The sequence below is a fragment of the Cotesia typhae genome, unplaced genomic scaffold, assembly GCF_013202065.1.
Source record: "Cotesia typhae breed Kobodo isofemale line unplaced genomic scaffold, CoteBio_Ctyphae contig_37, whole genome shotgun sequence".
Classification (NCBI taxonomy): Eukaryota; Metazoa; Arthropoda; class Insecta; order Hymenoptera; family Braconidae; genus Cotesia; species Cotesia typhae.
This window is the reverse complement of record NW_027423745.1, coordinates 104,496-130,873: the sequence shown is the minus strand read 5'-3', so window position 1 is coordinate 130,873 and position 26,378 is coordinate 104,496. Positions and strand designations below refer to the sequence as shown.

At 35.5% G+C, this 26,378-nt stretch overlaps 1 protein-coding gene across 1 annotated transcript in view; it reads left to right on the top strand.

Annotated features, from left to right (window-relative positions):
• LOC141526874 (neurexin 1-like) overlaps positions 1–26,378 on the top strand; it is a 703,605-nt gene that overhangs the window by 594,577 nt on the left and 82,650 nt on the right. Inside the window, exon 19 of the mRNA XM_074242012.1 lies at positions 16,207–16,377. Coding sequence (XP_074098113.1) covers positions 16,207–16,377 — 171 coding nt within the window. The remainder of the gene's footprint in view (positions 1–16,206; positions 16,378–26,378) is intronic.

Sequence of the window (26,378 nt, the reverse complement as noted above, 5' to 3'; positions counted from 1 at the left end):
AATGTTTTTTTGATGGGTCGTCGTTTAACACAGCAGTGGGTGGTGGATAATTATGTGAAAATTGAAAAGATCGATTGAATTTTTGTCGGTTTAACCAAAAAAATTACGAGCAGAATCATATCAAGGGCTATTAGATCATTTGAAATCGAGAAATGAAAATAGTAACACACCCGGCAACATTGGTAAAGTAGTGATACTGCCATCAACATTCACCAGTTCTCCGCGTAATATGTTACAACACTATCAAGATGCAATGTCAATTGTCAGAAAATTCGGTAAGCCAGATCTTTTTATTACAATGACGTGTAATCCGAAATGGCTTGAAATTACGGAAAACTTAATGCCGAATCAAACAGCATCCGATAGACCAGACTTAGTAGCACGCGTATTTGACATAAAAAAGAATGCATTAATTAAATCAATAACTAAGAATGATCTTTTCGGTAAAGTTATTGCCTATAATTGGGTAATCGAATTTCAAAAACGTGGATTACCACATCTACATATGTTACTTACATTACAAAGTAATTTTAAAATTAAAACTCCCGAAATTGTTGATAAATTTATATGTGCTGAAATACCAAATAAAGACCTAGATTTCAGGCTATATAATATCGTTACAAAAAATATGCTTCATGGTCCTTGCGGTGATTGGTGCTTAATAGACGGAAAATGTTCAAAAAAATTTTCCAGAGCATTTCAAAACGAAACTGTTATGGATGAAAATGGATATCCTCTTTATCGTCGCAAAAATGATGGTACAATGTTTACTCGAAACAATGAATTTTTTTTTGATAATCGATACGTAGTACCATATAACCGCACATTGCTTTTGACGTTCAATTGTCATATCAATGTTGAAGTAGTTTCATCCGTAAAAGCAGTTAAGTATTTATATAAATACGTCTATAAGGGTCATGACAAAGCTGCAGTAACAATTAATGGGAGTTTACATAGTTTAAATGCAGATAGAACACATAATGATCCACATCCTCAAAATGAACCTGGCACAACTATAAACCATGATGAAATCCGCGATTTTGTTGATGCCCGGTATACATACCTACATAGGTCCCGTTGAAGCGGTTTGGCGAATTTTTTCAAAAGTATTGCAAGATAAAAGCCACTCAATTATTCGTTTACCGGTACACTTACCGAATGAACATAATATTACAATAACTGAAGATTGTGATGAAAATGCCTTGCAAGAAGCATTACAAAAACAAACCATGTTGATAGATTATTTCAAATTGAATGAACGAAGCGGAGAAGCTAGACAATACACTTACAGCGAAATCCCACACCATTACGTTTTTAAAAAGTTAGACAATACGAATACTTATAGTTGGCAACCGCGTCGAAAACACTTTAATGTAATAGGTCGCATGTATTCAATAAGTCCATCCCAAATAGAATTATTTCATCTTCGGCTTTTACTTGTCAACGTCAAGGGTGCAAAAAGTTACGAAGAAATCAGAACAGTCGATGGAAAAGTACTCGATACTTTTACAAGCGCATGTTTAGCGTTCGGTTTAATAGAGGATGGTCAAGAATGGAAGCGTGTAATGAGTGAAGCCGTAGTATGGATGATGCCGCGACAGCTGCGCTGTTTATTTGTACGCATATTAATCCATTGTCAGCCTCTTTATCCAGAAGATCTATGGGATCAATTTAAAGAACACATGTCTGAAGATCTCTATAGTCGATTTGGTGTAAACGATGGCATTCGAAGAGCATATAGTTTCATAATTTTTATGCTTAACAAAGAGGGCGTTCATCTATCAAATTATCCGAAAATGCCTCAAATAACCGAAACCGAGAGTATTTCTGATGACTTTGAAACACACACTTCAAGTAATGATGAGTCCGAAGCATATTATCAGAAATTAAATGTAAGACAAAAAGAAATCGTAGATTTTGTTATACAGATTATCAATGAGAAGGGCAATCACCGTTCTAATTGCGTTTACATTGATGGACCAGGAGGTTCAGGAAAAACTTTTGTATACACGACGTTGTGTCATTTATTGAAAAGTCAAAACAAAATAGTTTGTACTATGGCTTATACCGGTATTGCAGCTACTCTCTTACCTAACGGAAAAACAGTCCACAAAACGTTCGGTTTACCGGTTCCAATGTTCTCCGATTCATCTTCAAATATTAAACCCAATTCCATTCAAGGTCGATATTTAAAGAGTGTGGATGTTTTTATATGGGACGAGGCTCCTATGTCTCCTAGATATGCATTAGAGATAATCGATCGAACCCTTCGTCATATCATGAATGTTGATGAACCATTTGGAGGAAAAATAATGATATTAGGTGGAGATTTTCGTCAACTTCTTCCCGTTCTAACTCATGCAACTCGAAGTGAAATGGTTAATTTATCAATAAAATATAGTAATCTGTGGAGAACGTTTCATAAATTCACATTAACACAAAATATGCGGGCGTTACCAGAAGAAATTGAATTTTCACAATTTTTGTTAAATGTCGGCGATGGCTCATTGAATGATATAAATGATAACCTTCTGTTACCGGACGCATGTCCAACTTCAAAAGCTAACGATATCGTAGAATATTTATACGGAAATATTATCAAAACACAGCGTTTTGAAGAACTAACTAAGTCCGTAATTTTATCTGCTAGAAACGTTCATGTTGACATGATCAATGAACAAGTTATTGAGCTTTTACATGAAGCTACAGAAAAATTTATATTGCTATAGACAGTACCGAAAACTGCGATAATGGAGACATGACTGACGCGATTTTGCCAGAATATCTTCATACTTTAAATCCACCAAACTTCCCTCCTTATAAATTACGTTTAAGAAAAAATACTATAATAATGTTAATAAGAAATTTAAACTTAAGTGAGGGATTATGCAATGGAACGAGGCTCATGGTACTAGACTTATCAACTAATGTCTTGCGATGTAATATATTGACGGGCGATAAAGCCGGTGAAATCGTTTTTATAAATCGTGTGACGTTATATTGTGAAAATGTTTACCCATTTACATTTAAGAGACGACAATTTCCCATAAAAACTGCATTTTGTATGACGATCAATAAAGCCCAGGGTCAGACATTTAATAGAATAGCAGTTGACCTCACAAAAGATGTATTTAATCATGGTCAATTATACGTAGCTTTATCCAGAGTTCGTTCTTGGCAATCATTACGTCTTTATTTAAGTCATGAAAAAGTAGACAATTCTGTGAAAAACTTTGTTTTCAAAGAATTGTATTCATGAAATGTATATTATGAGTTGCATTTTTATACGCAACGAAATTAGTATTCATAAACGAGCGCGCTTGCGCGCGCCACATAATCTAGTAACAGCTTATTGAAGAATGTCGAAATTCTCGAATTAACGGGGTGTGTACAGGACAACGTCTGTCGGGTCCGCTAGTTCTTATACATAATTATATACAGCTATTTTTAATATATAATTATATACAATTTTTTTATACCCGGCCAGTTATATGGTCTAATATATCAAAGCATATATAGTTTGATATGGTCAATTTTCATGTAAGCCCTGATATAGACGGCTTATATCTGGCCTGATAGAGTCTGATTGGAAAATTTTTTTACGGGTCAGATGCCATTTTATTTCTTCATCATCGGCTCCTCTCGCAAACTTTGGTGAATCCAAGTTGGGTTTGTGTTCAACTTCATCACTAGTTTTTTCAATCTACGCACTGATATCGTTCATTTTACATTCATCAAATTTTTAGTTTATCATGTTACCGTTGACTTCAGTCGTGAAAGTTCAATTTTATTATTATAATTTTGTTCGCTAATTAAATATTCGTTTACTTTTGAATAATTTAACTGAAATTAGCAGTATCGATCAAATTTGTTCATTAACTTGATTTAAATGATGTGTTAGGTAAAAGCCCAAATTGATGCTCATGTACGAGTATATGATCACTCTATGTATTTGGATAGTTATATTTGATCATAGATATTCAAGTACATGGAGTTATCATGTACTGATTAATGGGCATGTATAGCGACTTTTATATTAGGTATGTATTTAACCTTGAAGGAAAATTTGATGTAATAACTGTGTAAACATTAATTGTAATGATTACAATAAGAATCAAACGTTAAGATCTAATTGTAATTTTGTCGCTTGTGTAACGGGGTTAACCGCTCAGATTGGCTTCTTAATTAATTAATTAACTAAACAAAAACTAAAATTCTTAACAAAAGGGCGCCACCAGGATTTTTAATCACGGTTCCTGGAATCGGTCCAGAGCAGAGAGCTTATCTTACAGGAAGAGAGAGTGAGGAAGGTGATCTGAAATAAATAAATTTTCATTTAAAAAAATTAACTGGTATTTATTTATAACAAATCAACTTAACAACTTGTGCACTCGCACCTACACTACTCACTCACAACTAACTTAACACTACGATTTTCAACTACCGGAGGATTTCGGGCGACAACCGGCGACTTCGACTTAGTGCTAGTTTTCTACTTGGCAAACCATCAAGTAGGGGTCGTCCAATATTAAATAAATCGCGCTGTCCACCGGACCCTCACGCTCTAAGATTTGGATTGCTCTACTGGGCAAACCATCAACAAGTAGAGTTCGTTTTACACTCTCTATCACATATTACCCACTCTAATCTTCACACACATATCCGCCACTTCTTCACACGCACACTGACTTACTTTATTTTATTTTATTGAATATTACAAAGAAATTGACAAAAATTTACTTTTGCGAATTACTACATTGACTCAACAAATTCAGTCATCAGCTAATAATTGAATTTACCAAAAATTTTCAATTAACAATTCAATTCTCTAAATTCTGAATTTAATCCGACTCATAAATTTATTAAAAATTAGTCATGAGTTTAATTCTCAACATAAAATAAAATCAAATCCTCGTAGATTTTTTTCCAACAATTATATAAACGTATCTCGAACTTAGAATCCACGTTGCTAAATAATTTCTTAGAAATTTTTTTCACGATAACGACATAAATTTAACAGGATAAAAATTTTCCGGAACTTAAATTCAATGAAAAATTTCCTCGTGAATTTTCCCGATTAGTTAATTAAAATTTTTTAAAGTAGTAAACAATTATTTTCAGTTAATTAAAATCATAAAGTTTTAGCCAGGTTTGAAGAAACAATTTCTCAGTAATTAACATTTGATAGAATATTTGCGCGCTGGAAACAGACGCCAATTATTATTGTTAGGATATAAGGTCAGGTGAAGGGTTATTATTAATAACAATAACACTGAATTATGAATCTCGTGGCCTTGTCTAAGGATATAATTTCTTGACAGGCATCGCTCATTGCCAAGTATTCAGCTTGGCATGTGGATAGTGTCACATAGCTCTGTTTATGACTTCTCCAGGCGATTATATCTCCAAATACTCTGATTACATAGCCTCCTGTTGATATTGACCCCTCGTTGTCTCGAAAGCTCGCGTCAGTAAACGCCTCCAAAGTTTCTGTTTTACCCGTGAATTTCAAACCCAATTCTGAAGTCCCTCTTAAGTATCTCAATATTCTCTTTACGTCTAACCAATCACTCTCTGTCGGCTCTGTTTGCTTTCTGGCTAGGTAGTTCACTGCGAATGAGATATCTGGTCTGGTTCCATTTGCTAGGTACATCAGGCTTCCGATGGCTTCTCTAAACGGTACTCTTTTAATTTCTCCACTCTTAAATGAATTCTCTGTTTTTATTTCCTCTAATTTTCTTCTCTTGCTTTGATTCTCTACTTGTTTCGTGACCATTGGTGTACTTTGTGGTTTGGACTCTTTCATATTAAATTTCTCTAAAATACTTTCAATATATCTCTCTTGTTTAATTGTCATATATCCCTTTTTTCTATCTCTATGAATTTGCATCCCCAGAAAACTCTTTGGCTCTCCTAGATCTTTCATCTCAAATGCACTGTTAAGATGACTCTTAATTTCCTCTAATTTTTCCTCGCTGTTACTGGCTGCTAATATATCATCTACGTATAGTACTATTAGTGCCATTACTCCATCTTTCCTCCATGTCTAAAGACATGGCTCATGCAAGTCATTCTCGAACCCAAGTTCCTTGATCTTTTCGGTGAATCTCATGTTCCACTTCTTTGGGCTTATTTTCAAACCATATAGTGACTTCTCTAACTTGCATACCATAGTCTTTCTCGTGTGTTCGTCGACCTCTAGACCCTCTGAAATCTCCATATATATTTCCTCTTCCAGTACTCCGTTTAAGAACGCTGTCTTTACATCTAACTGACACGAAAATAAGTGGAACTTATTAATAATTGCCAGCACTGCTCTAATTAATGGTAGCCTTGATACAGGCGCATATGTCTCTTTGAGATCGTATTTATTTTTGTCTTTAAATCTTCTAATCACTAGCCGTGCCTTGTACCTTGTGTTTCCATCAGATTCCAGTTTTTTTTTGAATACCCATTTCGAATCTATGATGTTCGCTCTTTTCCCTTGTTGTTGAATTTCTGCTCTACTTACTAATCTCCAAACTTCATTCTTGTTCATTAATTCAATCTCGTCTCTAATGGCTCCTGTCCATGATAATCTTTCTCGTGTTCTCATTGCTTCAGCATAACTTGCTGGATCTTCATTTAGTGATGCCATAAGGCAGTGTATCTCTTCATCTTCATCTCTAATTTTCTCGTTTGTTTGATCTTTTGGAGTGTCTTTGTCTTTCGTGAAGCTTATGTCCTCTACTGGCTTGTAGATATAATTTATTTTACTCGTATCGTCTAATTTTAATTTTCTCTTGCTCTGACTTCTGGTGTATGGTTTATTTGTTTCAATTTGACTCTTTTTATTCTCTATTTTCTCTTGTGTTTTGACTTTCTTGCTCGGTCTACCTCTTTTCTTTGGTTCAGACTTCGCAATCTCTTTTTCAATATTAATCTCTTTCTCTAATTCTCTCTGCGAATTCCATTCAATCGAATTCTCTTCTTTTGAATTTTCTCTAGTTTCTTCTAAATGCTGGTTTTTGTATACATCTTTGTATACAATTTTCTCATTGAATTTTACATGCCTCGACTCTAGAAATTTTCTCGTGCTTGGATGCCATAGTAGGTATCCAACTGGTTTATATCCAACCAGGACCGCTCTAAATGCTCGTTCAGTAAATTTGGATTCTGGCTTCGGGATTTTTATGTATCCAATGCAACCAAATCTTTTTATCTGGTCAAAGTGACAGCTTGCGTTTGGTGCAAACTTCACCAGAGGAATCTGATATTCAATTGACTTGTGTGGAGTCCTGTTGTATGCATACACTGCTGCATCCACTGCTAACTCCCATATAGTCGATGGTAGTCCTGAATCAAGCATATATGCTCTTACTTTTCTCTGAATTGTCGCATTGAATCTCTCAGACACGCCGTTATGTTCAGGTGTGTACGGAGATGCGAACTCTGCCTCTATCTTCTCTCTCTTCAGTACCTCTAAGAATTTGCCTCCAGTGAATTCCGTGCCCTGGTCTGATCGTAGATAACACGCTTTCTCATTTTTACCTAGTAAGTTCCGAGTTGATACCAGAAACTTCTCTAATGTGTCGCCGGTTTCCTCTTTTGACTTTACTGAATATGCTCTTGCAAGTCTCGAAAAGTCATCTATGTAGACAATGATGAATCTCTTTTGTCCAGGGTACGACACTGGTTTTATTGGTCCCATTGTATCCGTGTGGATTCTCTGAAGTTGTTTCTCTGCTCTAGTTCTTGTCTCTTTAAATGGCAATTTTTGCATTTTTGCCATGGTACATATTTCACAATCTTTGATTGTTTGATCAAATTTTACTTTCTCCAATTTTTTATTAATACTCTGAAGCTTTTTTAAGTAATTTATTGACGCATGACCCAGTCTGACATGCCATAACATGGCTTCGTTGATCTTCTCAGATTCACGTTTATCTTTCTCTGATATATTTGTTGAAATCATTTCTTCTATATTTTGTATGGACTCGATGTTATCGACCTTGACTGTTTCTCTTGTTACTAAGCTGGAATCCCAATTCTCTATGTTTTCTGTTTTACTCTCTGTGTCTGGCCTCTTTGACTCTGAACTCTTTAAATCTTCTTCTCTAAATGATGACGTGCTGCTCTCTTTCTCCCTCCCAATCGCAGAATCTTTCAGTTTCTTTTCACTCTCTACTCCCTCGCACTCTAATACTTTTTTTTTCTTGAATGATTCTTTGCGATTGCCCTTTAATCTCATCATCTTTCATCATTATAGCTCTGCAGCAGTAAACATCATATTCTATATTTTCGTCTGGCTTTTTGTTTAAATAATTTTTAACTCTAAAATTCAAAACCCAGTTTGGTTTTTCATATTCTCCCTCTAACACTATTTTATTAGTATTATTCTCTATAACCTCTAAGTTTCTATCATTTAAATATATGTTAAATCCTGCGTCAGCTAATTTTCTTAGTGATAATAAATTCTCAGATACGTTTTTTGCGCTTATTACATTCGTTAATTTAAATATATTATTCTCATCGCCATCTCTGTAGAGCAATAGATCGCCTTTTCCATCTATTACAATGTTTGCAGAATCATTTTTATTCGCACTCTTAATTATTTTATCTTTAGATTTTTTAAAGTTACTCAAAAATAGGCTGTCGTTTATGACGTGATCTGTAGCCCCCGAGTCGGCTATGAACGTAATACATTTCTCGTTTTGACTCTTACCTCCATCATCTTCCTCTTCCCCTCTTACTCTCCTAAGGCTTTCCTTTCCATGTTGATCTCTGTTATTGTTAACTATTTTATAATTATTGTAATTACTCTTAATGTTTTTGGTACTCTTATTATTTTTATTACTCTTAACCCCTTTCTGTTCATTTTTCTCTAGTCCTCTACCTCTATACTGATTTTTATTATATTCAGTTTTATCATGCTTTTTAAAATCTTTGCTTCTAAAAGTGTTACCTTCGCGTTTCCTGAAACGATCAGGATACTTCTCGTGATCACTGGCTTTGTGGTCCGTTATTTTCTTGCATTTGTAGCAATCCCACATGCTCTTTTCTTTCCAAGGGCACTGTTGTTCCCAGTGTCCAGATCCCGAACATCTATGACACCTGTCTTCTCTGCCTCGGCTCCCTCAGTTGACTCTATTTGCTTTGATGTTTGGATCATCTTGCTCGTTCTTCCTCTCGGCTTCCAGCTGTGAAATAAACGATTTAATTTCTTCTAGTGTCATTTCTTTTGAATTTGTTCTCTTAATCAAATCCGCGTCTCTTAGTTGTGGGATTACTGGAGTCACTGCTTGATAGAAAGCTGATCTCATCTCGTGTTTTGTTAATTCTGCGCCCTCGCCACAAGTCTCGTACTCTCTAACTATCGCGTCAAATCTCTCACAAAACTCGTTTACTGACTCATTTTTATTCATTTTTAACCCGTACAATTTTTTCCGAACTGACGTTGCTGTGACATTAGATTCATTTCTTCTTTGCCCAATTAATTTTTTCAAAATTTCTTTGGGCTCGGTGATATTCAAAATTCTCTTGTGGTAGTACTCGTCAATGTGATTTATTATTATGTCTCTAACAAGAATTTTTCTCTTTTCTATTACTGTCTCTGATAAATTTTTGTTACTCGACGCGTTTGACTCTAATACTTCTAATAAATCGTGACTCATTAACTCGGATTTTAAATAATCGTGCCAGATATCGAAATTGACTTTTTGCGTCAACTTATAATCTCTCTTAATGTTAATTTTCGCGCTCAACTCTCTTTCCTCTATGCTTTTCCTCATTAACTCTAACTCTTTATTGACTCTACTTTCTTGACCTTCATCGAATTTCGCCTTTTTACTATTTTCATCTCCCATTTCCGCATTTTCAAGTGGTCTCTTTTGACTAGAATGAACAGAAATTGGTGTTACCTCTGATTTATTAGCTCGATCTCTCTTTGTCTCTAACTCTTTGTCCATGAAGTTGCACAGCATTTGCACCATCTTCATACTTTCCTTCATCAGGTCGTTCAGCTTGTCGGTGGTTCTCTCCATTGCTGTAGCACATGCCAACATGGCATTTGTTTGTTTGTTCACCATTACAAGGTGATTTGCAAAGCTCTCTTTTATCAATGGTTCCACTACAACGTTTCCGATGATTTTGGGCTTTGTTCCCACAGTAGACTTCTCCTCAACCTCTGTCTTGTCCTCGACTCCATTCTCGTTGTTATTCTCTTTGTTATTCTCCTTCATATTCTCTTTGGTATCTGTAAAATTAAACTCAATTAGTGTCTTGATTTTTCTCTCTCTCATTCTCTAGTTAAGGCCTCCTCTAACTCTAAATAATATTAGGTATCTCTATCCTCTATTCTCTAAGTTCTCTTAACCAATATTATCAACATCTAAACTCTTACATTTTACAGATTTACTCTACTTACGAATAATTGATGGTCGGAAATTAATTGTATAAAGATAACTTACTTTTTTCTTGTGTCTCATTTATTTCTCTAGTGTTTTCCAGTTTTTCTGGAGTCTCATCTCTCTTTTGCTCGTGGATATCCGCTACGGTCTCGATCATGTTTAGGTCTTCTTCCTTTGTTTCCTCTTTCTCTTTCTTTTCAGAAGAACTTTTGGCTCGTTCCATCTCTTCTTTTTCCTTTTTAGCTTTCATTTTTTTCTCTTGACTTATTTTACTCATCTTATAGAAGTAGCGAATAGCCTGTACTTCATCTGTCTCTTGTTCCTCGTCATGAATCTCTTTGAGGTTATCTTTAGTTTCCTCCTCCATCTTATTTCAGGCTTTTGAAACAAATGAAATTTTATTTATTCTATAAATTATTTTTACTTAATAATCTATAGTTTTATATTTAATTCTATTCTCTTTAAAGTCTCTTTTACTCTAACACCTGACACTTATTTATTATTTGTTTCGTGCTTCTGAATCATAGTATCTGTACAACAGCTTACTCTGATCCGAAACTGGACTGGGAGTCTCTTCGCAGTGCCACCTCGGACTCGCACACCTATTACAGGGCATTTTTCCACGCACGGCAATGGAAACTTCCCCGTAGTCGGTTGATCACGCACGAGTACCGGGACACATACGCAGATTCTTCCCTGTCCCTAGCTAACGATTTGACGATACCGCACAGCAAGTGTCGTCTCATCGTCGCCCTGAAATATTTCATTTCTATTTTCATAGCAAATGATTAAGATCGAAAAAAAATATTTCTTTTACTTTACTCTTACATTTACATCAATACATATGCATACTCACATACATATATATAGTTACAACACTATACATACATACACTACTGGAAAAAATTAAGGGATCAAAAAAAAATTCCAAATTTTTCGGTAGTTTTCAACAGGCCGTAACTTTGAGAGAAATTGTCGTACAGGAAATAAAAAAAAGGAAATTGTAGCTCCAAGTGTCTAGTTTTTGGATTAGAACTTCAAAATTTTGTAGCCTCCGCGGTTTCTGAGTAATCGTAGAAAAACCAGCAACAAAAAAATTCTCAAAATTTTATTAGTTTTTTTTTTGGTCTACGGGCGTGGAAAAAATTTTTTTAGCTTAACCACCATAAGGATCGGATACTTTGTTCATTTACCTTTAATTTCTTTTTTTAAACACCCTGATACGTCCACTCCTCGCTCAGATATCGTTCTTCAAATGGAAAAGGATCTTTTTGTCTTTGATTATCGATATCTCAGCAACCAATGATCGCACAGAAAGTTAAAGGTGGGTTTTAAGAACTTGTATGAATTCCCCTTCACGATTGTCCATTGTTTTTTCGAAAAAAAATTTTTTCTTTCCGTCACATGAATTTGAAAATGCAAAAAAAAAAGGGCTTTTAGTGGTTTTTTGGAAAATCAAGCGCTGGATCGAAAATATTGAGGAAACCACTAATGTTAAAGTGTGCCTTTTACAGTTCAATATGTCCACAAAAACCCTACAAAGAATCAAATTAATCCAGCCAGCCGTTTTTTTGTTTCACTTGATCGAATTTTTGAAAAAATTAAAGGATCACGTTTTTGCTCTGAAAAGCTCATAATTTTTAAAAATGAGAAAAAAATTGTTTTTTCGAGCTTTTTCCACATTTTTGTTCAGAAAGTGCTTAAATTGAAAAAAAAAAAAATTAAAAAAATTTTTTTGAAATTTTTTCTCTTGAAAAGTTTAAGAAAACAATTACCGCCGGCATTAGCGTTATCCAAAGCGTACCACGTGGAGGTCGCGCGGTCGGATTTACGCTTCTGTGTGTGTGTGTGTGTGTGTGTGTGTGTGTGTGTGTGTGTGTGTGTGTGTGTGTGTGTGTGTGTGTGTGTGTGTGTGTGTGTGTGTGTGTGTGTGTGTGTGTGTGTGTGTGTGTGTGTGTGTGTGTGTGTGTGTGAGTGTGTGTGTGTGTGTGTGTGTGTAGGTATTTCAGGAGAATTGAGACCCGGTGGCTCGTCAGTTCCACCGTATTTAATGACTCCAAACTCATTCTCTGAAGGTTTTTGTTGGTTCAATACCGGGTATTACCACCCCTGTTTTCAATAACGGCTCTCAAACGTTCAGCCATGTTTATGCAGACGGTAATTTGAGGCTGCGGAATGGTATTCCAAATGTGCTGAAGCGCGCGCTCCAAAGCAGCTAAGTTCTGCAAATTTGGATACTCTCTGCGCAACCGACGGCCCATTATGTCCCAAACGTGCTCTATGGGGTTGAGATCTGGACTCATTGCTGGGTGTCGCAACAATGTGATGTCATGCCGCTCAAAGAAGCGCCGGGTAATGTTGGCTGTGTGTGGACGTGCATTATCTTGCATCAATATGAACGACCTCAGATGTTGTCGTCTGCGCAGAACAATGGGCCTTAAAATTTGGTCGATGTAACGTCTAGCTGTCAAATTTTCGCGTACAATTACCAAAGGTGTTTCTCCAATTTCGTGAAACGCCTCCCCACACCATAACTGATCCACCGCCGTAGGCAACGACTGGACGGACAAAGTTCTGGCGAAAACGTTCTCCACGACGGCGCCAAACGAGAGGACGTCGATCGTTGCCATACAGATTAAAACGAGACTCATCAGTGAATAAAACATTTGTCCATTCCCTCAAGTTCCAATTTCGATGATCGTAAGCATACGCTAAACGAGCTCGACGATGTCTTGCTGTCAACAGGGGTACACGATTAGGATGTCGTGCGTGTAACCCAGTTTCACGAAGACGGTTGATGATTGTTCGAGAGCAAATGTTTCGCACTTGATGCCGTCGTCGCTGTTGCTGTTGTTGTTGCTGTTGTCTGCGATTGGGGAAGTTTCGAGCGACAATATTCGCATTGACGAAAGGTTGTCGTCGAACTTCTCTAACAATTGTTCGATCATCGCGGGCATTAGTGACTCGATGGCGACCTTGTCCGGGGCGACGATGATATTGATTCGTCTCTTGGTATCTGGTATAAGCTCGAGATACGACAGATTGACTTACACCCATCCGGATAGCAACTGCATGTTGAGTGTAACCTTCGTCGATAAGAGTCACTAACCGAGCGACTTCCACCTCCGATAAATGTCGTCTAACCATGATTAAGAATCAAAAGTCAGAAATTTACAATTTTGACCAAAAATTAAAAAAATTTTTTTAGCGCAGAGGGATTAGTTTTGAAAAAACTGTTGAATGAAGCGATTTGCTAAGGATTCACAAAAAGAAAAGAAAAAAAAACTCCGAAAAGCGTATGAAAAAATCGAAATTCGATTGGGGGTATTAACTTTTTTATTAATTTAATTAAAAGGAGATCAGTAGAATCAAGGAATGCGGCAGTGGAAAGGTGATAAAAATCATTGGGCGATGGTTTTTTGAGTTTCCTTAACTTGTTAAAAAAAAAATTTTTCGAAAAAAAATTTTTTTTTTAAATTTTTTTTTCGAAAAAAATTTTTTTTTTTGAAAATTTTTTTTTTTTGAATTTTTTTTTTTTGAAAATTTAAGCACTTTTTGTAACAAAAATGTGGAAAAAGCTCGAAAAAACCATTTTTTTTTCTCATTTTTAAAAATTATGAGCTTTTCAGAGCAAAAACGTGATCCTTTAATTTTTTCAAAAATTCGATCAAGTGAAACAAAAAAACGGCTGGCTGGATTAATTTGATTCTTTGTAGGGTTTTTGTGGACATATTGAACTGTAAAAGGCACACTTAACATTAGTGGTTTCCTCAATATTTTCGATCCAGCGCTTGATTTTCCAAAAAACCACTAAAAGCCCTTTTTTGTTGCATTTTCAAATTCATGTGACGGAAAGAAAAAATTTTTTTCGAAAAAACAATGGACAGTCGTTAAGGGAAATCATTCAAGTTCCTAAAACCCACCTTTAACTTTCTGTGCGATCATTGGTTGCTGAGATATCGATAATCAAAGACAAAAAGATCCTTTTCCATTTGAAGACCGATATCTCAGCGAGGAGTGGACGTATCAGGGTGTTTAAAAAAAGAAATTAAAGCTAATTGAACAAAGTATCCGATCCTTATAATGGTTAAGCTAAAAAAATTTTTTCCACGCCCGTAGACCAAAAAAAAAAACTAAAAAAATTTTGAGAATTTTTTTGTTGCTTGTTTTTCTACGATTACTCAGAAACCGCGGAGGCTACAAAATTTTGAAGTTCTAATCCAGAAATTAGACACTTGGAGCTACAATTTCCTTTTTTTTTATTTCCTGTATGACCAGTTCTCTCAAAGTTACGGCCTGTTGAAAACTACCGAAAAATTTGGAATTTTTTTTTGATCCCTTAATTTTTTCCAGTAGTGTATACTCATTTTATTTATTTTATTTTCTTCAGTGAGAAAATAAAATACTCTTCAGTTCTTGGAATTGCTCGGTACACGCTCGGCTTCGACGGGCCTCGACAGGCTCGAGCCGGCTTTTCCGCTGCTTGCGATCGTCCACGCTCTCGCCATGCCGGGTCCGCCGCGCCTGCACTGAGCGTTCTTATGTTCATCTTTTTCATACGTATATATACGTCTCTACATTACACATCTATTTTCTCTAATTCATCTAATTATTACATGTAAATGATTTGTAATTGATCTCTAATGTTTAACTGTAGTTGAATTATTTTCACCTGACTTGTAATTGTAAATTGAAACTTACCTTTGTTTTTCCTGTACTTCTCTAACTCAATGACTCTTTTGTTTTCATCAAAGAAAACTCACTATTTCACTTTGATGAATGTTTATCAGATTACAGCGCAGTTAAGCGTGCACTAGGACCGATAACCTGTTAGGATATAAGGTCAGGTGAAGGGTTATTATTAATAACAATAACACTGAATGTTTATTTGAATAATGCGACTCGTCATATATTATTTAAATCTTATACATAAGTACGTGATACGTAAAGGGCAAGCGTCCAAGCTCAAGTGTGGACTCAAGGCCCTGAGAGCGCTCGCATGCGCGCGCAGCTCCCCTCCATCTCTCCCCGCTCCACATCCTGACAAAGCCTCTCTCACAATTATGCTAGCGCGTGGTGACTTTTTTGTGACTTTGGGTATACGTTAACTGCGTTGAACGTTTAAAGAATTTCTATTCGATGTTATTTTATTTAATAAAACAGTTATACGTGAATCAATTTTTTCGATGTTCGGAATTAATTATAACTAATCAATTAATAAAACTTTATAACAATTAACACCACAACGTTCTTGACAAGTCCTCGGGCATAAACCCCCTTGATGTACCCTCAACGAAACTAGCGAATAAAAAAAAATTTGATTAATTAACTACTGAATTATAAATGTTAATTATTGAGAAAAGTAATGATTAGATTAAAAATGAGAAGTAGTTGGATGAGCCGAGTATATGACCCCGCGGCTCATATATATAAAAAGTCTCAATATCTTGTAAGATTTTTGAATTTGAAAATGACTCTTTTGATCCAGTTGTATTCCTCGTTTGGACTTTTCTGCTGGTACTTGTCTTGATCACTCAACTACTTCTGCCGGTTGGAAAAATGTTTGCTCGCACGTAAACCCTAAAATACCCCCACTTAATGCTAAATGTGTCCCGAAGATCGAGACGCGCCAGTGCTGCGTCGAATAATTATCGATATTCGGCGACTTATCGATTAAGGGTAATTTTACCCTGTTACAATTGATAAGAAATTATTATTATTATCATCATTAAAATAAAATCTATTCCCATTTCGGCTGCCAAATGGCACTATTTTTCTGTCATTTGTCACTCCTTCAATGTTCTTCTTCTCATTTCAGATGATTTGATAACACCTGTATATATCGCACCAACTAAATCCCCAATGATCAGTAAGCCAAAAACCAAGGACAATATTCGGGATCATTCTTCGTGTGACGATGAAGAAGATTGCTTAGATGGATCTGGTGATTCAAGTACTGCTAAAAATTTGCTGAGCTCTCTGATACCTGGTAAAACATGATTCCAATTATTATTTGGAGGTGTCGCTATAAGAATCGATAATTGTAAAGAATTATAGAATTAATGGTTTTATAATCAAATAGTAGCGTTAAACGAAGTTGCCACGTTCTGCCTTCATCGAGTGAAAAAAAAGCATACTTTCTTCTTCTCGGGTAGTAAAGAAGAAAGCCTCAGTTCACGTGTTTGTTGATCTTAGCTTCGCCTTGGCTAACAATCACATATGATCTGAAACATTTCTTACTTTACTTCCCTAGGTATGGAAGATACTAGTTTTTTTTTTTTTTTTTTTTTTTATTATTAAACAGAGTTAAATAGAAAAAAATTTTTAATCGGTCTTCTGTCATTTTTCGATCCAAGGCATATATAATTTACGATGAATTGATTGAAGTGTGCAATCAGGTGCATGCTACAACGGCAGATCGGCAAGAGCGAAAAAGTAGCCTACTCGCTCGCGCAATGTTTACAGCCCATGAAGCCTATATAAATAGGACTGAGAGGTCAAGAAATAGAAGAGAAAGAAAAACACTCCGTACTTCCAAAATTAAAATTTAAGAAAGAAAAATTACCAATTTCAATCTTGTCTCTCAATTTCTCACAGCCATCAAGGTTTTCTTATCGAAAAAATCGAGAGATTCATTGAGGTTTTGCGATTGTCCGTTGGATTTACAAAAATTAAAAATTCTTAAGTTCCAGGGACGTTACGTTGAAATAAGTATCAATGCTAGCTTGTAAATTTTGATTCACTCCGTAAATAGAATTTGTTACGGGATTATAATTTAAATTCCCGCGTCATCTTCTCCCGGGCTAGTCACTGGGGATAGCGCTGCCAGGGACCTCCACGTACTGGGCTTCAGCTCAGCTGGTCCCAGTATACCCAAGCACAACGTTTGGGAATTAAAACTTTGCGCTTGTTTAAAAAATAGATTTAAATCATGTTACTATGAAATTGACTAGGAGTAAGCTTTTATAATTATTCTATAAATATTGAACAGGTTGTCAGACGTCAATAGTGGCTAGTTATTAATCATTTAACTTATAAAATTATTCATCGAAACTATTTTATCGCTGCGGAGCGCGCATGCGTCCGGGATTTTTGGAATATTTTTACGTAATTGATTTATGCTATGTAAAACTCAGGAATAATGCAAAGAGGTATTATTAAATTATTATATAGAAAGATATTAATTAATTTGATGGTGAATCCGTTTCCGGCGGGCCGGTCATCGAGAGACTGATTGCAACAAACCCATAAAAGTCACTGATTTTGACTTGCCTCCTGGCGCAGGAACACGAGGAAAAGTAGGGCCGCGGGGGAAGAGATCATTCTGGCGGTAGCACTCTGTAACGAGCACGTGGTTTATTTTTCTGATTTTCTAATAATTGGTTTTTATACATCACGAGCCGTGATTCTTTGAAAGAGTAATTTATTTAGTGCTGAAAAGTTACAGGCAACCAGTGATCAAGCTTTTTCCCCCGTGTGAGCTGTAATTGGGTGAGTCCCGGCATATTTTGGTTGCATTGCGTTCTCTCGGTGGTCGTACCAACGGCAACGGTGAGAGTGTTTGTTTGGCTGTGACTCGACACGTGGTCGATCCCAGCGTCTTGAATTTATCGGTTATCTTATTTATACATAGTATATAATTAATTGTGAGATTGAAATCAATATTTTTTGGTCAATATAATAACACTCATCGTTGACATCGGTCATACATATATATATATATATATATATATATATATATATATATATATATATATATATATGTGTGTTATAAGTTGAACTTATTATTTGAATTTTGTATTAGCCGTTGAACTAGCGTACTGTTATTATTATTTTATAGCACATTTAATTGAATACGAATTCAAATAAAGCCAACGCTGGCGAAGCCGATAATAGATTCGGCACTTCTATTAAAGATTGGTCCATGTCATAGCCCGTAAATGACAAAGGGCCATTGTTTATCATTAATTATTAAATAATTAATTTATGTCAGAAATAAGTCCATAATTTGAATTTTTATAAATTTACTTGTCCAATAATTTGCTTTAATAACTATAAATCTGTCAATTTGCTATGATTCATAGTTAGGTTAAGCATTTTGAATGTTAAATATATTTTGTTTATTTTGATTACGACCACCGTGAGAATATTTATTTGTCTCTTTAATTTTGCACGTCATATTTTACGCATACGCATTTACTCTCCTTTCTTTCTATCCACCTTCCTATATTTCGTCTCAAAATCGACTTCTGAAAGGCCCTGATAGATCACGGGTTGGTTATTCTTCCCTTATAAAAGGGTAACTGGCGTCCAACGGGGTTTCTAACCAAGCCTGTGTGTCGACGGGTGTATTGTTCTGTTCCGAAATACCTCGGATAATGATTAATTGATTGAAATAATAATTTACTAAATTAAAAGTAAATTTAAAATTTCCGAGAACGTTACACTTCCTAACCTTGAAAAGTTGTATGCGACATACAAGAAAACCTGTTTTTTAGTAGATTTCATAGAAATCTAACTATTGCATTGGTTCTCATGACGGAACTTTTAAAAAATTTTGGTATATTCCGACTTAACTCGACGAGCTGAGTCAGAAAATACATATGGTTCAAAAGTTTATATATACAGTCAAAACCGTTTACAGCGACTTCGCTTAAAGCGACCTGCCGGTTATTACGACGAAATTTTCAAGTCCCGTCTCTATTACATATAAAACACTCAAGCTGAAAACTGCTTATAACAACATTGCTTATAGCGACAAATCGTTTATAGCAACTGAATTCACAGTACTCATAGTAGTAAACTCATAGCAAAATGCATCGGTTATAGCGTCTGACAAATACTTTCATTCATTTTGCAGTAAATATACTTATGATGTCATCAAATTCTTTTGCAGCTTTAAATTAATGAGGATCACAATTTTCATCTTAGTTAATGGTCTTACAAGTTGTAGAAAACACTTTCGTTCTTTGGCAAAATAATTATTTGACAATGTCAAAAAGAAAACGGAAAGTCTTCGACATAAATGAAAAATTTCACATAATTTGGCGACTAGAAAACGGTGAAACAAATACTAATATTGCAAATGAATGCAATGTTTCACATTCAACAATCTCTACAATTTGGAAAAATAGAGATAAAATCAAATCTCTGTTTGAAAAAAACAACGTCAAGATTAAACGCGCTAGGACAACTGGACATGAAGACATAGACCAAGCATTATTAACGTGGTTTAAGCACCAGCGATCGAATAACGTGCCAATTAGTGGTCCTATTTTGCAGGAGAAAGCCAATGATTTCGCACGACAGCTAGGAAAACAAACTTTTAATGGTTCTTCATCGTGGATACAACGATTTAGGCATCGTCATTACATTGTCAGTGGTAAAATTAGTGGTGAAGCGACTGATGTGCCAAGTGGAACAAAAGAAGAGTGGTTATCACAAAAGTGGCCTGTTTTATGTGAAGGTTACAAACCGGAAGATATCTTCAACGCAGACAAGTTAGGATTGTTTTATAGTATGAGTCCGGATAGAACACTAAAGTTTAAAGGTGAAAAATGTACTGGTGGGAAATTGGCAAAGACAAGAATAACAGTGATGGTGGCTGCGAACATGACAAGCTCGAGCAAAAAAAAGTTATTGGTGATTGGAAAATCAACAAAGCCGAGATGTTTTAAAAACGTTAATTCTTTACCTGTAGTCTACGAGAATAATACTAAATCTTGGATGACGTCTGAAATTTTTGAAAAGTGGCTACGCTCTTGGGACGCTGAACTTAAAGCCAACCAAAGAAAAATTGTTTTGATAGTCGACAACTGTCCCGCACACTGCAAAGTTGATAATTTAAAATTTATAAAACTCGTATTTTTACCACCAAACGTAACTTCCGTCTTACAGCCGATGGACCAAGGAGTTATTAAATCTCTTAAGACACATTACAGGAAATTGCTCGTTGTGCATTTACTCCAAAGTTTCGAAAAAAATGAGCAAAAAGCTCTCACATTGCTTGATGCTATTTTGATGGTATCAGAAACTTGGAAAAATGTTACCCAAAGGACTATTGCTAACTGTTTCAAACATGCTGGTTTTGTGCAGTATCCTGATGGAAGGGATGATTTTATTGAAACGAATGACGTTTTACTTCAACAATTGGGACAAGCTCTCGTACCATCTTTATCTGAGGAAGATGTACAAGAGTTCATTGAAGTAGACGATAATGTTGCTGTTTGTTCGCTAATGACGGATGAAGAAATTTTACGCCAAGTTCAAAACGACCAACCCGATGAAAGCAAAGAAGAAGAAGAACAAGAACAGGAGGAGGCTTTTATATTACCTTCGATTAATGAAGTTCTGAGTGCAATTACGGTGTTGAAAAAGTATTTTCTCGGAAACGATGAAAATATTTCGTATAATTACGATAAAACATTGAGTAACATGAACCGAGAATTACAAAATAGATATGTACAGTTTAAGTGCAAGAAACAAATGAAAGTAACTGATTACTTTCAAAAATAATTATGTTTATTAAATATAGCATTGAAATTTATACGTAGTTTTATTAAAATGTTTAATAAATTAATTTATGTGTAGTTTAATAAATGTTCATGAAGTATTGTTTTTGAATTTAATCCGTGCATTTTTGTTTTTGAATATAACCCATGCATTGCTAGTTTTTACTTATAACGACTATCGGCTATAACGACCATTAACAGGAGGTCCCTTCAATGTTGTTATAAGCGGTTTTCACTGTATATATATATATATATATTATAACGGGTTTTTCGACCTCGTGCGTTAGCGAGGACGAAGTCCGAAATAAGTACAATTTGGCCTACCTGCTGATTTCTTGGTTGGGCGCCAGGAGCTAAGCTCCACTCACGTCGTGTCCGGCTTACTCGGACCGGTACTCTTAGTCAGGGTGGCGGGTCAAAAGGTACGACCTAACTTAAAAAAGGAACTAGGAAAATAACCTGGGTACTAATAATTCGCCGGCCTATTTTTTTAATTCTAATTTATTAACAACAAAAAAACAGAATCCGCATCGACTTTAATTAAATAAATTCAAAGATTATAATCATCGCCATTAATTGTGATTAAATTAAATACAACTCCTTCGTTAATAATACTTAATCAATTCGACAATTTATCCGTCGTCAAATTGTTAGACTACTAATACGTAGTCGGATTAAATAACCAATCGTCGCAAAGATTCAATGAATTTTAATTAATTAATTAGATTACCTCTCAATTAATTAAATTAACAAATTGTAAAAAAAAAAACAAAAAAAAATACAGTATCCTTAATCTCTCGGACACCGTCGCAATTAACACAATTAAAAAAAATAAGTCCCGAATTCCGACAAGGTCAACGTCAACTGCTAGTTAAGTTTAGTTATTTGGTCAATACAAAATTCTCAACTATCGCTTTACCGCATGACCGAAGCTCAATTCTCGGGATTATAACATAAACTCTCGATAATGTAAATAATCCCTAACAATGAAATTTTGGTACCAGAAATACCTCGTGGGATAATCTTCAGAACAATTCAAAATAATAGAACACAATTAAATAAAGAAAAAAATTTTTTTTTTTTTTTTTGTTAATTTCAAGAAAAATACTCAAATAACTTGTACTCTTTGTCCGAGTATGTGAATCCCACGAGCTATCTTAAAGACGAGACCACTTACCCTGGTAAAAGGCGTCGGTCTCCCCAGGAAAATACAGCAGTCAAAATTAATCAGTAATGGATAGTCTTCTGGCTGGGTCGCACTGTTCCGTCGTCCTCGGCTTCCACGGCCGATTCTCCTCGAATAAATGCAACACGGCATTGTAATAATTACGCTGCCGCAGTAATTATTACTACAGCACCAGGCCTTTCAAACGCTGCAATGTTAAAGCATACTGAAGTAGAACTTGAACTGTTAACTGATCCTGAGATGCTTCTTTTCATTGAGAAGGGTGTTCGCGGTGGGGTATCGATGTGTGCTAATAGACACGCTGAAGCTAACAACCGGTACATGGGCAAAGATTTTGATTCAAACAACCCTGAAACATACCTGATGTACTACGATGTAAATAATTTGTATGGCGCAGCGATGAGTATGTCATTACCTAAAGGTAAATTCGAATGGGTTGAAAATGTAGATGATGTAGATCAGTTTTTCAATGATGATGAGAGTGTAGGCTACATCCTTGAAGTAGATCTACACTATCCTGAGAAATTACATGATCTACACAAAAATCTACCTTTATGCCCAGAACATTTTATACTACCTGGCAGCAAACAACAAAAATTAACAACAACTCTGTATGATAAGACTAATTATGTAATTCACTATAAGAATTTAAAACAATGTTTAGATTTAGGTTTAGTTCTTAAGAAAATACATCGAGTCTTGAAATTTGAACAATCAGACTGGCTCAAATCATATATCGATAAAAATACTGAATGCCGAAAGCTTGCAAAAATGAGTTCGAAAAAACTTTTATAAATTAATGAATAATGCGGTTTTCGGAAAGACGATGGAGAATGTAAGGAAGTACAAAGATATATATTTAAGAACAAAGTGGCAAGGTCGATACAATGTATCAGATTTAGTATGTAGACCAAACTTCCACAGCCTTACAATTTTTGATGAGGATATGGTTATAGTTGAACTTAAAAAAGCTAGAGTCTGCTTCAACAAGCCAATCTATGTAGGGTTTAGTATATTAGATTTATCTAAAATTTATATCTACGACTTTCACTACAATTATGTGCTTAAAAATTATGTAAATACTTCAAAATTATTGTACACCGACACAGATAGTTTAATTTACCAATTTAATGTACCCAACATCTATGAAGACATCAAACGTGATATCTCAAGGTTTGATACTTCCGATTACCCACCCGACAATGTCTTCAACATGCCGTTAGCAAACAAAAAGGTCCTGGGGCTTATGAAGGATGAGAACAATGGAAAAATCATGTCCGAGTTTGTGGGTCTCAGAGCCAAGCTCTACGCCTTCGAGATTCACAATCCTGAGAAGGAAAGAGATAGGATCAAGAAACGGGCAAAGGGTGTTGGAGGATCAACCTTGAAGACAATCACGTTTGATGACTTCAAACGATGTCTGTTTGAAAACGTATTATTAAGAAAAGAGCAGTACATGATAAAAAGTAAAAATCATCAAGTACACACAATAAAGCAGGAGAAACTTGCTCTCAGTTGGGGTGATGATAAACGTCAACTTATTGAGGCTAGCACTGATACCCTACCATGGGGTTACAAGGGGCCACTAGTTTTTAAGAAAAGAAAGATTGTGCAAGATAATAATAATAATAATAAGAAGCAAAAAGTTTTGTAATATTAAAAAACAATGTAAATATAGTTTTAAGGTTTGTAAATAAAAACAATATATAATTTGTGTTTTACATATCAGATTTATTGATCCAACTATTATGCTTAGTATCAAAACCTAGCCATTTAACATAGTATTTATTTCCACGTTTTCTAATTACTTTTTCAACAAGATATACATTTGGATATTTGACTTTGCTGAGTTCTTCGTTGTAAAATCCGCCTTTAATTGGTTGATCCTGATAGTCCACGAGCTTGTACGTCGTTGGATTCGTGTTCTGCACCGACTTGATAGTAAAAATCTCGGTTGTCCAGTTTGGCGTGTATCCTTTGTCAAAAACATGCTTGTACTTGCTGATTCGGACTTTGTCTCCAACTTTGAACTTCTGCTTCGATTTGGTTTTCAGTGGTTGATATATATTTTCCAATAGTTGTTTCTCCTGAGCAGCGGTAACATCAACAGGTTTCATTTTGATGGTACTGTGTTTGGTGTTGTTGTAAGTATTCACCAAGTCATCAAGTATATCAGTCCACTTGTAGCTGCCACGAGCTGTAAATTCTCGCCACATTTTATTCTTGAGTGTTCTATTGAAACGTTCACATATGGATGCTTTGAGATTGCTGAATGTTGAGTAAAGATTTATCTTGTGCTGCTTCATCAGATCTTTGAATTCTTTGTTGTAAAACTCTTTACCCTGATCAACATGGAGATTCTTAGGAACACGACCTTGCTGGAGTACAGACTTCATAGCACTAGTGACATCTACACCACCTTTTGATTTAATTGGAACTGCCCAGGCATATTTAGAAAATATATCTATGATTGTAAGCAGATACTTGTGTCCTTTATTGACTGTCGCATATGGAATCATCTCAACCAAGTCAGCTTGCCAAGTCTCGTCGAGACCTCGGATGTCAACATGACGACGTTTATAGTTCCTGCGAGCCGGTTTGTGAAGCTCATTAGCTATCACTGTCTTTTTGTCGTTCATTGAGTTTCTCAGTGAGATATTTGATATTATTTTGGTGAGAGGAAAGTACTGCTTTAACTTCCTCAATAGATGTCTGCAAATTTCCCACAGCAGCCTTCAGTATTACTATTTCAGAGTGTAAATGTGAAATAATCTCTTTCTGTTCACTGTCTATACTTTTATTCAGTTCAGACATCTGTCTCCGTACAAACTGCACTGTCGCCGCATCATGTTCATTTGAAGGATTACCGAGATTGCACAGCCTTTTATTCTCAATGTTATAGTTTCCATCAGAAGTTACATTGAAACCTCTACCAGCTGGCCCTCGTTGACCTAAGTTATTGTCCAGTGGACGTCCAAATATATCGATGCTCATGGTTGTGAACACTTTGACTGTCAATGTGTGAATGATTTAATTTTTCAGACGCTTTTAATATATAACTCCAGCATCCCTAAGCTCTTCAATAATTGACATGATTTCATTCGTGTGACTTGGATTTCCAGCAGCTTGAGATGCCATAAGTAGTCGCAAACGATCAACTAGTTCATTTGGATCATCCCAGTAAACATAGTCCATTGGTAATCTCTGTTTTCTTGCAATCATATATTTTGGTAACCCTTTACCGAACTTGGTGATAAAATCAGCAATGTATTTATTGAACTTGATTGTTGTATCTTCATAAATAGTACGATTTGGGTCATAATTTTTCCTATGAGCGTTGGTATGTTGAATTATGTCCAAGTACTTTTTCTTATCATCTGGGGTGATGAGTGCATCCTCTGGTGATTTTCTAAATAATAATTCCAACAACCCAGGAGTTATTGGATAATTTTTTTCTTTGACAGTTATTGTATCATTTGCAAATGAAATAGGTGAATCACCTATATGCATTTCACCGCGTTTTCTGCGTACACCATATCTCATATCATTATCTTTATGTTTTTACTTAAACGTTGTAGATAATTAGTGAGAAGAGGATTTCTACGAGCTGGAGTACTTGTTGATGGTGGTGGCTGAGTAATAGCAAGTGCTGTATTCTCAAATGAACTTTCATCATCTGTTATTAAACTGTTGTATACTTCTGGATCATCATATAAAGATTTTTCAACCTCTTGTTTTTCAACCTGTGGTTTTTCTTCTTTTTTAATATTTTCCCCTTTCAACTTTGAAGATTCAACTATACTCTGGAGTGGTGTGACAATAGGCTTGAACATTTCCTCCATAGCTTTCTCAGCTGTATCTTTACCCAACTTCAACATCTTGTGCTTCCGTCGGATGGCATCACTGGCTTGAGATATCTGATGCAGAATATCTATCTGCTTTGATATTTCTTCAGACTTCATGTTGATACCTACCACTGTTCAATTCACTGTCTTTATCTATTACCACAAACCCATATTTATTCCAACATGCCGAGCATAAATCTCTGAATGAGTTGTACGACATGTCTGTATTGACATGATCATTATAAATATGCTTCAGATTCATTTCATCTTGACGGAATAGCACGAGAAAGTTTGCATTATCTCTAATCAGATGCTTCGGTATTCGTGTATAAGTTTGACAGAGATAAAAGCTGTCTACATCCTTGTGTCGACCCATGCAGAAAAAAGCCTTGATGTGATCTTGTTTTTCACAAGCAACATCATCAAATATCATCAGGGAGTTTGGTTT